This window comes from Manis javanica, chromosome 4, assembly GCF_040802235.1.
Source record: "Manis javanica isolate MJ-LG chromosome 4, MJ_LKY, whole genome shotgun sequence".
Lineage (NCBI taxonomy): Eukaryota > Metazoa > Chordata > Mammalia > Pholidota > Manidae > Manis > Manis javanica.
The window spans coordinates 103551788-103566539 of record NC_133159.1 but is presented as its reverse complement, the minus strand read 5'-3'; the positions used below and the strand labels follow the sequence as shown (position 1 = coordinate 103566539).

The 14752-nt window shown below is 42.9% G+C and overlaps 1 protein-coding gene across 5 annotated transcripts in view; it reads left to right on the top strand.

The window, feature by feature from the left end:
* Nucleotides 1-14550, top strand: part of TBX15 (T-box transcription factor 15) — a 108260-nt gene extending 93710 nt beyond the window's left edge. For 4 of the 5 annotated variants that reach the window (XM_073234488.1, XM_037021246.2, XM_017676627.3 and 1 more), the window contains 2 exons: nt 1903-2000; nt 12054-14550. In XM_073234488.1, the coding sequence (XP_073090589.1) occupies nt 1903-2000; nt 12054-12838 (883 nt within the window). In that variant the 3' untranslated portion in view covers nt 12839-14550. The other variant, XM_073234489.1, reaches the window with a different exon arrangement.
* The last annotated feature ends 202 nt before the right edge of the window (nt 14551-14752 follow it).

The window sequence follows — 14752 nt, the reverse complement described above, 5'->3', positions numbered from 1 at the left end:
TCAGTGTATTAATGCTATTTCACAGTCTTCCATCACTTTGTTATGAAATGAGAAGGGCCTGTTTGTTGTCTTGAGCTAATATTTTGTCCCTCATTGGTCCATGATCCAAGGAAGATGGAATAGGAGGTGGAACAATAAAGACCTTGCCTTTTGCAGTGAGCCTCTCATACCATTAAAGGGAATCCTAACATGTTCTGGTGGGCCGCCAACATTCCAAAACAAGGCAGTCAGAGCTAAGCCTGGCCTATCTATTTCTTATAGTCATCAAGGCTCAGCATGGCTTTATCTGCCTAGCCCCTTATTATTCTGAACTCCTTAATTGCCTGGACTCTTTCTCTTCACAAATAGTTTCATGTACTGTATTCTGCATTAATGTGGGTGACTATGTGGAGATGTCTTCTATTCCTACTTTTAACAGATTAACAGCTAATAAACACCATGCAACACCCTCTCCTCTCAACCTCTTCTAAAAATACAGAGTTTGATTTGCCAACATTGGTGTATTTAAAGCCTCCAAGATTCCAGGGAAGACTTTCGAAAGTTAACTGTGCAAGTAAGGCCTGTTCAGAAGGGAAATTTTCCAACACAAAGAGCCTATCTGTGTATCTGTAGCTCATCTGAGAAGAACCTCAGGGGATCTTATAGCCATTTATAAAGGAAAGGATATTTGTTCTCAGTTAAAATAAAACTTCTCACTTTATTCTTGGTATACAAGATTGGAGAGAACTCTGGAAATGTATACCTGGTGAGAAGGACAGAGTAAGAGGGAATGCTTGCCTTTTCCAGAAAAGGACACCATGTTACCTTCCAGTGACCTGCAAGGAAAGGACTTACGCCACCTACTCCTCTCTACCCTCTTTCTGCTACACTCCCCATTGTCCCTGAAATTCCCTCTCTCAATTTAGGTAGGAGTGCAACAGTTTAAAGAAAAGTCAGTAATAAGAATGTGTATTCAAAGCTTCAAGCAAATGCTCTGTTTTGAGGACATCAAATATCAGCAAGAGTATGTCTGAAATGACCTGGATAATTTTTTTAAAATTACATCCACTAGCACTTCATATATATGATAGAAAATTTATTGAAGGGGAAAGTAGAGAGTGTGTGCATAGTTAAATTCATGGAATTTCCAAAATCAATGAAACAGAAACCTTAATGTAACATATTTGTAAAGTATTGGATGTTTCCTGAAATCTGGCAGTTCTCAAGCATATGACCCTCAAAGACCAACTTTGATTATTAGGTTACAAAATACAATAAGTATTTATAGAAATGCATTGGTCTTTTAGCTTGAGGTATAATTTCTGGGACCAAACCCTTTCTTTGCCTTCAGGTAAGTATTTTTTTTTTTGCAACAAAACCTCAAGTGTATTTGATTGTTTATCTCCTCTTTTATTTCTATTGCCCTGCTTGTCTCTGTGGATTTACAAAGCTTTTAAAGCCACAGCAATTTGACAGTTTCATTGACTCCACATTCCCAGTAGTGCAGTTGACTCTGGGACAGGCTGTGTCAATGCACCATGGTAATGATGAGGACATAGTCCTGTGCTTGAAAAACAGTCAATGCCACTCTGCTCAACTTTATTCTTAATATTAGTGATGTTGACCTTTAACACTTCACTTGTTTTTTTCGTACAGACCAAACCACCTTTGAAGAAAGGTCAGAGAGAAATTCCAACATAGTTAAGACTTGCTTGCACATATTCTGAATTGGGTTAACTTTTTCTTCCTCCTGCAGTCCACTGTCATCTGTACCTTCTGCTCTTACAGACTAATTTTCCCTGGTGGTGCTGTCTCTCAGGGCCTATGTATATACCACTTGTCAAACATCCCAGGAGCTTTAAAGTGTCAGTGCATTTCTTGGGATTATCTACAACTTCCTTTGTTGGCCTTTTTTTGTGGCAGAACTGGACTGGAAGCCATCATGGAGACCTATGCATTCTGGAGACCTCCGGTGCGCACACTCACCTTTGAGGATTTCACCACCATGCAAAAGCAGCAAGGTAAAGCCGTGGGGCAAGGCCTCTGCTTTGTGGTAGCACCAGTGGAGGGGATTGGGAGCTGAGCTGAATAGAGCACATCTGTCCCCAAGCCAAGCCACAGTTACACGGGTTCTCCTGGAATGAAGAGAACTGTTAGTTCTGAAAATAACCAAGGCATCACCATTTGTGCCAGCAACCTGGTTCCAGAGGTGGCACCCAAAATTCTCTTTCCTCTCCTAAAAGCAAGGCTATGTTCATGACTACAATGGTGGTGAAATTATTATTTCTAGCACTAAGCATTCACATAGCTCTTAGTATTTGAAAGAGATCTTCACTAACTTCATTTATTCCTCATGGCAGCCTCACCAATTTTCTTATTCTAGTTTTGTAGATGAGAAAAAGCTTAGCTCCAGACAATGAGAATTAATTTCTCAGTACTGACAGTGAGAAAGGGGCTGCTGCAAGGCCATTTGAATCTTACAATTTATGCTCTTTCTCATTTTGCTTATGTGAAGAAACACCCCTCTCCAGTTGATGGACCGGGTGGACCTTCTCCTCCCATTGCTGTGTGCTTTTCATCCAATATCTAATTTCCCTTCTCTTGTAGCTCAGGCTGTGGAACCTGCGCCCATGTGCACAGACAGCTCATGTGCCCATTTCAACTCCACCTCTCAGCCCCATCAGTGGCTCTCCCAGACACAGCATCACTTACTTGGAGACTCAAGTGAAAGCTTCCCAAAGTGTCACAGCTTTATGAGTCTCCCCTCCAACCTCCTCCTGTCCCAAAGTGACACAGGCCAAAGTTACAGAGAGAGCTTATTCTGTTCTATCACATCGCTGCCATTAATAGAATCTTAATTTTTGCATTTGTGGCTCTGTGATATGGGATGCCATTCTAAGACTTAATACATCATACTACAATCCCTTCTCAGGGGCTTTTCTAGCAGTTTGCACACTGATTTCGGTTTTATAACCTAAATTACTGAACTCTCCCAGGTTTTAAGATGAAGACAATGATTCCAAGCATAGACTCTGTGGCCAGACAACTTGGGTTAGGCTCTTGTCACTCACTGTTCCTTCCTAGCTTGGTGGCTGTGGCCAAGTCCCTTTGTGACTCTTAGTTTTTTCATCTCACCTGCAAAATGGAAGAATATAGTAGAATTCTTGTGAGGATTTAATGAGATAATGCATTTAACACAGGAGCCCTCAGTATGCACCAGCTCTCTTAGTCATCACTGTCTTCTTCTTCCCCTTATGTCCCCGTATATGGATTCCTAAGAGGAAGAAGCTGCAGGGACAAGGGATATTGCCTTTCTGATGATTAGTTATTCCAAACATGATTAGACCATTCATCTTCACAAGGATCTGGTCAGGCAAGTGACCCAGAATTTCCACCTCTTTTATATCAGTGGATGATAAATGGAAGCCCTTAACATGAAGTGACTTTCTCCTCATAATGCTGTGAGAAAAACAGGGTCAATACTTATTCAGGGCATTACTACTGCTTTGAGGCCACATGGCCATTAAGAGGCAGAGGTCCTATGAAATCTGGGAAATCTGGGCCTTCATCTTGGATGGCCACTAATTCTCCATATAACCTGGGGTAAGTTGCGTTTAATTTGAGGCTGTTTCCTCACCTACCAAAGAGGGTTAATACTTTTGGTGAGTCCCTTTACATAGACATGCTTTATAAATGACAAAGTGTTAAGCAGAAACACTGACTTGATCCCATTTATTTCTGAGGTGGCTTCTTGTTCATCTGTTACTGCTTTGCCTGTTGACTTCCCAAGCTCTAGCTAAGCAGGAGTTTGTATAACAGAGGCTGGTATGAAGTTGGCAGGAATATTGCCAGTTTCTGAAAGCAGGTATTGGTGGCAACGTTGTGTTCACTGTTGTGTCCCCAGGATCTACCACAGGGCCCGGCAGCCAGAAGCACCCAATGAACAATGAATGAAGGCACTTGGTGGCACTGTGGCTCAAGGAGGCAGAGCCACTGATCACATCTTGGAGCCCAGCCACCTAATGTGTGTGTGGATATGGACATGGGGCGATGATTGGGGATGGCATGTGGGGCCACTGGGAAGGAGCAGGCATGGAACCTGCCTGAGGCACTTAGGTGTGCTGTATAGCAGGTTTCATGGTGTTTCTACTACAATTTATTGATAATGAAGACTTACTGTTGATGCTCAGAAAACAATGCTTTAAGAGAAACTGAACTTAGGAAACAAAACGTCACCCTTATTAAGTGACTTTTTTTTATTGTGGTGGGGGGGGAGAATAAGTTGGGAATTATTGGATGCATATGGCAGTGGGATGGGGCTACAGGAAAAGCCAAGACTCTATTAAATCATTTAATTGGAATATATTTCTGAACTATACACTGAACTTGATCCAGATTCTCATTATTAAAAAATATGTGGCTTGGTTTCTTGATGTTAACAAAGGACATAAAAGTAACAACACCCATTCCCTCTTCCCTTAAAAACTAAGAGTGCCAGTAACTCTGGACAGTATCCTTCTGTGTTGAGCTGTTTTGTGTCTTAGAAGAAGGAGAAAGTGATAAACTTTTTATGGAAACTTCAGTGGCAGACTGATTTTGTAGTAATTTCCTTTTGGTGAAGAGCATATTGGCAGTGTTAGCATAAAATCTAAGATCCAAATAAGGACTGACTCATACAGGTGTCCATATTACCTCACTGCTTCGAACATGAATATCTGCCATGTCAAATACGTAATTTTAGGATAGTTTTGTGCTGCTGGTGGAGGGCCGATCAACCATTCTGCTTGGATGAAGTTAAGGATATTTTTTTCATCCTGCCCTTGCAGTCATTTTATTTCTCTTTCATTAAGACCCATCTTTTGATAAAACTTCAAAGAAAGCACTTATGTGAAATAGTCACAGTTTTGCAAAAACCCAAATCCTTCTATTTTTAAAAACACTGAATGGATATATTATATAGTTGTTCTCTCTGATGGAGAAGAATGCATGGGTTTCATTATCTAAAAGGATCCCTTGTACAAAAAGAAACTAAGACATAGAGCAGTCTAGTAACTTATCTGCAGTTAAGTGGTGGTAGAACTGAGTTGGGACCTGCAGAGCAGATCTCCTACTTGATAGGACGGTTTCCTTTTACCAGACCACATTATCTTTCTTCATTCTTACTTACTAGAGCTTTAATTTTTCACAAAAAAATTAGTTTAATATTCCAATTCATAGTTTATTGTCAACAACCTGAGCATTAACTCTAAATAGGTCGATATCTCACTTCCATGAAAGTAAGTGTATGGTTTATCGTCAGACATCTTCATTTAGAATCAATGGCAATCAGAATAATTCAGCATCTTCATTTAGAATCCAAAGGTAATTAGTTTATACCTTTGATGCATCTGGAGATGGGAATTTATTTCAGAAATGGCTTCTGCCTGAACATTGCTCATGTCAGTGAACTAACCACGTAAGTAATGCTGGAGGAAGCTGACTGAGGCAACAGACACACGAGAAAAAAGAAATAAGAGCCCATAACTGATGTATAGCTAAATTCAATCCTGGCATTCTGACAATGTTCTGCAGTTTGTCTGATGATATATACAATTAAGGCATTTGTATGGGCCAAACTGAGAGAGCTTTTGCGAGTAGCATCTCCAAGTGATCTGAAAGTTGTGCTTAAAGGATTCATCCTGGACTGGTGACACCAGACCTGACAGTACGTCTCCATCTGTGGAGATAAGGAGACTTGCCTTTTCAGAAGGCCTGCCTTCTCCTCAACTGGTGGCAGACATCACGAGACAGATTGCAACACCATTGGGTCTTTAAGTGTCTGTCAGGCAGTTAAAAGTTAGGATTAAGAAGGTCCCTGTTTGTGCTGGGATTTTTATCAGTTTGATTTGTATTGATTAGAGGTTGGTCAGTGAAAGAGATCAGATACTCAGCAAACTGATACTGGTAAACGTTGGAAAAGGAAAACAGTTCAATGGACAACAGTCTTTGAACTACTGTATGATCATTGTAATGATTCAAAGATAGGCAATTAATGCAGATCTCATTTATCATGGAGCTAAGTGACAAAGTCTATGAGGAGCTAATGACAGGGATTGGAGAGCATCTCAATTTAATCCACTAAAACAGTTTTTGGTTACATATTCTATTTTGTCCTCAAAGTCCCTATGCTCAATGTGTCCAAAACTGAGCCTGTGGTTTACCTTACAGACTTGGCGCCCTCTCCTGGGTGAAGGACACCACCACCCGTCCATCATCCCGGATGTTCCCTCCCTCTCCACCCCTCATATCCAACTATTACCAAGGTTTTGAATCCACCCAACTCTACTCTTTCCTGCCACCACCCGACTCCAGGCTGTCATCATCCCTCACCTGACTTCATTCTCAGGCTCCCAGTGGTGATAATGTAGCTGCCAGCAGCCCTGGACCTGTATCTTTTGTGGTTTTTAATCTGACGGGAAAGGTTATGAGCCCCTCCCTTAAGGTTTCTAGCAAAACCTCACTGCATCTCATCGACTCTAACTGGGTTATCCTTGAACCAATCACTGTGGCGAGCAGCAGGGAATATGATACTTGGATTGTTCAGGGCTGAGTCACATGCCTTCCCTGGAGGTAGTGGTGAAGGAGTAGAGGGGGACAGAGGGTGGTTCTCAGTAGAAAGACTGGATACTATGGACAGGAGAGATGCAGATGAGTTTTAATGACACCAACATCTGTCATTAAACTGTCAAACACTGCAGCAAGGCAGGGCGGCAAAACAAGTGGCAGAGAAAACAGGTTAATGGAAAGTGACAACATGGGGGCTGTCCACCTAAGGTAGCAGGTGTGACACAGGGCAGAGAGATGCAGAACCCACAGGACCAGGGTGAAAAATGAGAACTGGGTGAATATATTAAAGGCTATTTTAAAGGGACGAGGTTTAGGTCTATGCAGTCTTTAAACTCTGTGGAGAAAGATGCACTAGGATCTTTCTAAGATTAAACCACACAATTCCCATGAGGAACATAATATTTCACATTGCATTTTAAGAAAGGTACTACTTTCAACTCAGGGTAATTCCTCAGTTGGGATGAACAGGGCTGTGGTCATTAAACTTCACCGCCTCTGGTTTATTCCCTGGGGTCAGTCCACAGGTTGCTGACATTTTACCTCTTACCTATTTGGAAACCTCAAAGAAGCTAGTCAAGGACACATGGGAATCAGCACTCCTCAGGGACAGACGCCATCAAGTTACATGAACAAAGAGCCTGACTCATAGAACCAAATAATTACATATAAATTAGTTCTTTACTAGCCCAGATGGGGTTTTGTTTTACTGTTTTTCAATTTGATGGAGGGGTGGAAGAGGGGTAAAACACAACAAAATAAACCCAGAAGGAAACTGTATGTGAAAGCCTCCATGTTACAATCTGGAAATGATCAATTTAAAGATGCCAAAGGCAGCAGGTTTTGGTATTCAAGATTTTCATGGTCACATTTAACTTGCCTTCATGGTACACAAGTATATTTTAGGTTATTGTCCTCATATGGAATCACTGCTAAACATGTATGCTTGGCTCTTAGCCTTGAACACTGGAGCTAAGTTAATGTTGAATGTGAATTTTAATCAGTAACTCCCCACTCTGGCCCATGGGTGAAATAGATTGCAGAGAGGTGAGGCAGGTGGGGAACGGTCCTGGATCATCAGCGAGTTTTCAGCTACTTAGGGCATTACATTCTGATCACCTCTCAGAAGTGCATTAAGACCTCCGAGGATAGTGGGAAAGGTACAAGCCTTCCAATTTGTGTTCAATTCCACTTTGCCTGATCTAAGAGGAGAGGGAGACATCCTGTTTGCATAGCGGGCCAGGAGTGAGGGAAGAAGGAAAGAGAGTTCAGAGAGGAAACAGAGTTGGTTCAGCCTTTGAGAACATGAGTCTGATGGGCTCCTAGCGGACATGTGCCCAGTGCTCCACCACGCCCAGCCGTGGTCCTCTGGCCTCCCGCATCCTGGCACCTGGCTGTGACCTACTGCTTACCAGGGTGTGGAGAGGCTGAGATGCCTAGTTTCATGGACAGAGATCAACACCTGAGAGCCATTCTCATGTAAACCCAAATGCCCAAGATTCCTTTCTCCTTGCATCATTTGTTCACTCAATGAGAAAGAGAAAGAGAAACAAATATTTAATGCTTATATGCACTCTGCACTTTGTAATATACATTACTTCACCTGTTTCTCAAAATATCCCTACAAAGTAGATATTCAAAATTCCATTTATGTGGAGAGGCTAACATGCTAGGCCCTGTAATCAGTAAGACAGCTGGGATTGGAACTGGGTTTTTCTGCCTCTATCATCCGTGCTTATCCATGAAATAATGTTTAATTCAAGACCGTTACAGCATTCTGCACCTGGCAGGTGCAGAGGAGATGAGGGTGAAAGGAAAAAAGTGCTATGTGGGAAATGAGGAATGCTTTTCTTTGAGAGGCAGCTCTGACCCGTGTATCAGTGAGGAGAGCCCTCTAGGCAGCCAAGTGTTGAAATGCACAGGGAGGGCAGGCTGTCTCCTTATGCTTATTTAGCACTTGGCTGGCACTCTCCGCCTTCTTTAACAGCTAACAAGCTGTTAAAACGTAAATGTAGATTTCTCTGTATCTTGGTTTGCTTCTCTGCAAAGTGACTACCATAGTCTTCTCTCTCTATGTGGACTTTGAAAAACAGCTAGTACTTGTATTAAGCACTTCAAATGTGTAAGAACATTTCTTCAGCGTGAATGGAAGTAATGTGACCTTCTCTTGGACAGGCTTGTTCTCCCCCTTCAAACACTAGTTCATATGGGGGCCTTCCACCCCCTGAAACTCAGCAGGACACCAAGTCTTATTTCCAGTAAGTGTCATTTAAAAGTCAAAGCAAGCTGACTACAAAGTTTTTAATATGAACCTCTCATCTGCTCAGCAGAAATCCCTGTAACTTGTTAATAGTTCTCTTCATATATATGTGTGTGTGTGTGTGTGTGTGTGTGTGTGTGTGTGTGTGTGTGTGTGTGTGTGTGTGTGTGTATTTTGTAGTGAAACCAACTGAGGCCTTACATCAGTACCATTCGTTCCATCTCGGGCCACCCGACAAAACCATTTAGAGTTGTAGAAAGTCATCTGCTCCGTTGTGCACTACTGCAGGGCTAGGACCAGTGCCTGATGGGATACACCTGTAACAGGGCACAGCAGCAGGCTGAACAGGGGATCTCCTCAGGGACTGCATAAACCCCAGATCTGGGAGAGTAGCGATGGACTTTCAGAGAGAGGGGACCAGATACATATCTCATAAAACACAAATCTTTTTACAGTCAGAATCAAGTTTCTCCATTTGTGCCATGGCACTTATTTCACTGAAGCTCATGGCATTTAGGATGGAAGAGGAAAATGTGGTAGGATGCCTCAAAAAGGAACCACACACTTGTGGAAAATGAATCTCTGAGATTCCCGTAAGGTCCTGTGGGCTAAACCACTCAGTGGTCCAAGACAACAAAACAAGCATGAGATATTCTTCCCCATACTCGGACTTCCCCTTCCAGAACTCCTTCATTATATCAAAATGATTCCTTGGAAAGTACTTGTTATCGACCATTCAGACTTTAGCATAAATTTGATCTTGAGACACACAAGCATAACTGTGAGAGTGCAGAAATGGAAACCTAACAGTTTGAGCCCCTCTTTCACAGATGAGGAGGAGTAAGAGGTAGCCTGCCTTGCCCGGGTCCAGCTGCATGGAGGTCCATGGACCTAGAATTGGTGCTCTTCCTACCATATTCATCTTCTGGTTTGCTTCTTCCAGAGTTATTTACAATGTTGCCCTTATCTCAGTTTGTATAATAAACATCTTTTTACTTGCTCTTAAAGAAATCTGAGACATGAACAAGAAACAATGAATAAGAATTTCCTGAAATCACTTTAAAAGCAGGAGCTATTTACCTCTAAATCCAGTTCTATCTTGGAAGTTCATTGGGGAAATTCTTCTGACCAAGAAAAAGATACTAGTTGGGCTTGTAAAAGTTTAACTGAAAAAACTATTAATGACCTAAATCTGCACTTCTACAGCCAATACTCCTACCGTATCTATGGATGTAGGCTGAGGCTCTTTTTTTCCTATTAAAAATTAACTTTGTGTTCCTCTTTGAGGTATCTGCCTCTCAGTTTGCACATCTAGACCCTCCTTCCTGGCATACTGTGAGTGATTTCTTTGTATCCCAGTGTCTCTGGATTCCTGTTGGTTTTCTTCACATTTCCCTTACTGATAGAAACCTTATTTCTGTTATTTTCCATTTAAAATGTCCTTTGGCCTTTTAGAGCATTTCAAGTTCTAAGAGTCCCTACGTGAGTTGCGGATGACCTAAAGGGTACCATGCTCCTTGGGGAATCATAGAGCTCAACAGTCTGAGAAACTCCCAAACTCACCCTGGAGGAGGAATTCCATCACAGGAGGTTTCCGATGGAAGAAAAGCAGCTCCTCATTCTGTAATTCAAATGGAAGATCCAGTAGCCCCAGCATTCACCACAATCTTTAACTTAAAGTGGGTGAGACAGGAAGTTGCTGTGGAACTGTTGCTCCCTGGCCCTGGAAAAGGGGTGGGGTTGGAAAGGTCCTTTTTGGCCTTCTTGAACTATCTGAGAACACATTTGAAGTAGGTTGTGTTGAACTGGCCCTGTGTTCTTACATCAGCCACCAGTCCAGTTCTAATTTTCACATGTCATAAGAGCAACCTTCCCAAATACAGATTCAGGGACTTGAGATGAAACGGACCTGGAGGTGCTCTGACCCCATGTGGCCCCTAAACCAACAGCATCAGTATCACTTGAGAACATATCAGAAATGTAAATTCTCAGGCCCTTCCCCAGACCCATAGAATCAGGAACTCCGGAGTGGATTCAACAATCTGTGTTTTAACAAACCCTCCAGGTGATTGATCCCTATACATAAAGAAATTTAAGAATCAATATTCTGGGTGCATTGAAATAAAGAATTTGAGTTGTATCATTCATTCTCAGCCCCAACAAGCACATTAGAATCATTTGGAGAGCTTGTAAAACATGAATGTGCAGGTCTCATCTCAGAAATTCTAATTTGTCTGAGGTGGGATCCTGGAACTTCAGCATTTTTTAAGGCTCATAGCTTCTCCGAGCTTGAGAGCCACTGATCTAACTCAATGTCTCATCATCTAGATAAAGAAACTGAGACCCAGAGAAGGTAAGTGATCCGCATAGAACAAGGACCTCCTGACTGTATGATCTCTTATCCTCTTGCTGTCATAAATATCTGAAATCTAAAGACTACATGCACAGCTTTTGCCCCAGTCTCGGAGGCTGGGCAGGCTCTTACACAGGGAGATTAGCAGAGCCCCTGGATCATAATGATTTAGTTTCGGGTTAGTTTTGCTTTATGTTAACCTAGCTCTTGTAATTCTGTTCATAATGTCTTTCATATGACAGAACTTAAATCCCATACCCCAGTTTCTACCACATGGGCCCCTCTGCTCAGCTCTCCCATGCCTCAACCTGGACCTGGCATCCTGCCCCAGGACCCCATTTCCTTTTAGATTAAGGTACTGAGATTGGTGCCCTATAATTCTAGCTGGAAAACTAAATATGGTGAAGTAAGCAACAGTCCCAGGTTAAAATACACATGTAATGCATTTCCACTGAAAGTAGGAAAAATTGAGCTAGTGAACTGAATGCTGATTACCAGAGGTCTTACTAGAAAGTGAATTTGATGGTGAGAAATGGCAAAGTGAATAGTGGACGATTTATTGTTAAAAAAATATGTAAGACTTAATAAGGCTCTTCCATAGTAAACCAAAGAGTTTAGTGTTTCTGTTTGTCACCCTCTTTGTTTTTTTTTTTTGGAGAGAGAGAGAGAGAGAGAGAAAGAGTGTGTGTGTGTCTAGATTCACTTAGCATAAGTCTGCTGAGTTAAGAGAAAGCAATGGTTCTGTAAAAACCCGCCCATCTTGGACATGAGGGTGTCTCTTGCATGGCTTCCATCTAGCCCAGACAGACTCATCTTGAAAGACTCCTGTCTCAATAGTATTCATGTTTTATTTTTCAGGAGGCAGCACAGGCACTTCCCCAACCACCTCCAGCACTGGGACACCATCCCCTTCAGCGTCTTCTCATCTTTTATCTCCATCTTGTTCTCCTCCAACATTTCATCTGGCCCCCAACACTTTCAACGTGGGCTGTCGAGAGAGCCAGCTGTGCAACCTAAACCTCTCTGATTACCCACCATGTGCCCGAAGCAACATGGCTGCCTTGCAGAGTTACCCAGCGCTGAGTGACAGTGGCTACAACAGGCTGCAGAGTGGCACTGCTTCAGCCACTCAGCCCTCCGAAACCTTCATGCCTCAGAGGACTCCATCCCTGATCTCAGGAATACCAACTCCTCCCTCGTTGCCTAGCAACAGCAAGATGGAAGCCTATGGAGGCCAGCTGGGGTCCTTCCCTGCTTCCCAATTTCAGTATGTGATGCAGGCAGGCAATGCAGCCTCCACCTCCTCATCACCGCACATGTTTGGAGGCAGCCACATGCAGCAGAGCTCCTACAATGCCTTCTCTCTCCACAATCCTTATAATCTGTATGGATACAATTTCCCCACTTCCCCTAGGCTAGCTGCAAGCCCAGAGAAACTGAGCGCCTCTCAAAGCACTTTACTCTGTTCTTCTCCTTCTAATGGGGCCTTTGGAGAGAGGCAGTACCTGCCTACCGGGATGGAGCACGGCATGCACATGATCAGCTCTTCACCCAATAATCAGCAGGCGACTAACACCTGTGATGGCCGGCAGTATGGGGCGGTCCCAGGATCCTCCTCCCAGATGTCGGTACACATGGTTTAATAGCCAGTCCAAATGCCATGGAGCCTACAGCAGCCGAGGCCCCGGAGTCTCCATGCACAGATCCTCCTCTTTGGAAGCCCCACATCTCTGAAAAACAGTAACTGTGTATTATTATTATTATTATTATTGTTTTTTCTGGAGGAGGAAAGCACATGCCCAAGGACAACCAAAAGACATGTAAGCCACTGAAGGAAATGTGTGATGAAATCATCTCTGACTCAGTGACCATTCTCCTGCCTTCCCGAATCTTAGTTTCATAAACCATCGTCTACTCTAGAGTGGCCTTTGAAGAAACTGAATAATCATTTTATAACAATGTTAAGGGAGATGCAAACATGTAGCAGCCATGAAAAATTAGCCATACACATATACAGAGCTACCTATACACCCATCCATCCATACATAGATACATGCATGCACACACTCATATATTCAGATACAGGTTCATACATACACGAACATACATGCACACGGATTGGGAACTGGGCGAACTCTGTGGAGGGAGGCCCAGAATGGGTGCTTTCACCAGGAATTGGTCTATGTACAACACTAGATGGACTGGGCCAGTGTAAGCAGCTGACCTTTCTCCCCTGCAGCTTACCCTGTTTCTGAAATGAACCATATATCCTGGAGCCTGTTCCCAACAATGAAGATGGAAGAATATCAGTACTGCAACTGGAATTGGCCCCCCAAAAAAGAAAGCTTTTGAACTTTGGCTCTATTCACTCAGTGTGCTATCACTGATGTTCCCAGTGGTGCTTGTGAAAAGAGGGAGTAGGAGCAGCTGAACGAGAGAGAAAGAGAAAGAAGAAGGGCAAGGTGGAGAGCAAGGCTGAGAGAGGAAGTGTGAGCAATGATGTGTTTTGATTCACCAAGGAAATCGGGTTCTGGTTCGTACCTCCCCCACCCCTGCCCAGGTTGTAGAAAGAATCACGGCTTTATCGTGGCATTATGGAAAAGCAAACCTCTCTGGGACACTGCGGTGGGTCAGGGCACTGGTGAGAGGGACCGGGACCAGGGAAGGAATGCATCTTGATCCTGCAGCTGTGACCGCTGTGATCCAGAAGAGGGGCACAGCACAGGGGAAGGGCCAGCTCCAGAGCACGCAGCCCAGCAGGGGACAGGAACAGGAGTGTGCATAAGGAAGACTGTAGAATCCCGATGGCTGATACCAGGAGCAGAAGTGACAAACAGAGGCCTGGCCTGCCGCCTGCCACATCCAGACCCCTGCCCTGCGTGGCCTGCCCCCCAGCCCCTGTAGCAGGAGAAATCCTGTGATGTTCCGGGGAATTGCAGACGGGCCTTCTACATCCTTCCACTTGCCTTTAGGTATCCATTTTTATCAAATAGTTCGTTGCATTTTGAAGTTTTGGGTTTTTTTTCCTTCATCTTTCCCTTCCCCCTCAAATCCTTTAATGTTAAGAAAATAAGTGAAGTTTGGTGCAAACTAAACTTTTTAAGTGGTGTGGAAATGAAAATAATACCAAGTAAAATAATACAGATATTAAAATTTTTTGTTTTGAGTGTTGTAGATAACTGTATTTATGTGTCTAGTGGGGAATCCAATATTATGAATATTAAAAAGGGGGCAATAAAAAGGTTATGTAAAATATGTATGAAGAAAAGTTGTATAGAAATTTGCCCTTATGCACGGAACTCTGTTTCTAAGTGCCAAGCACAGAAAGCCGCTAAATAAAATCTTTGCAATTGTTTCCTACGTTTCTGTTCATAGGGTAAAATAGCAGCCTATGCAGTTGCATTAGGCTACAGTGAACACAACACTGTCTTCTCTACTACTTTGCATGGTCTTTATACAGATCCCATGAAGCAAATATTAGCATCCCCATTTTATGATTAGTAACAAAGTTTCAGAAAGCTTAAGTTATTCAGGATCATAGAACCTGTCAGAGAGGC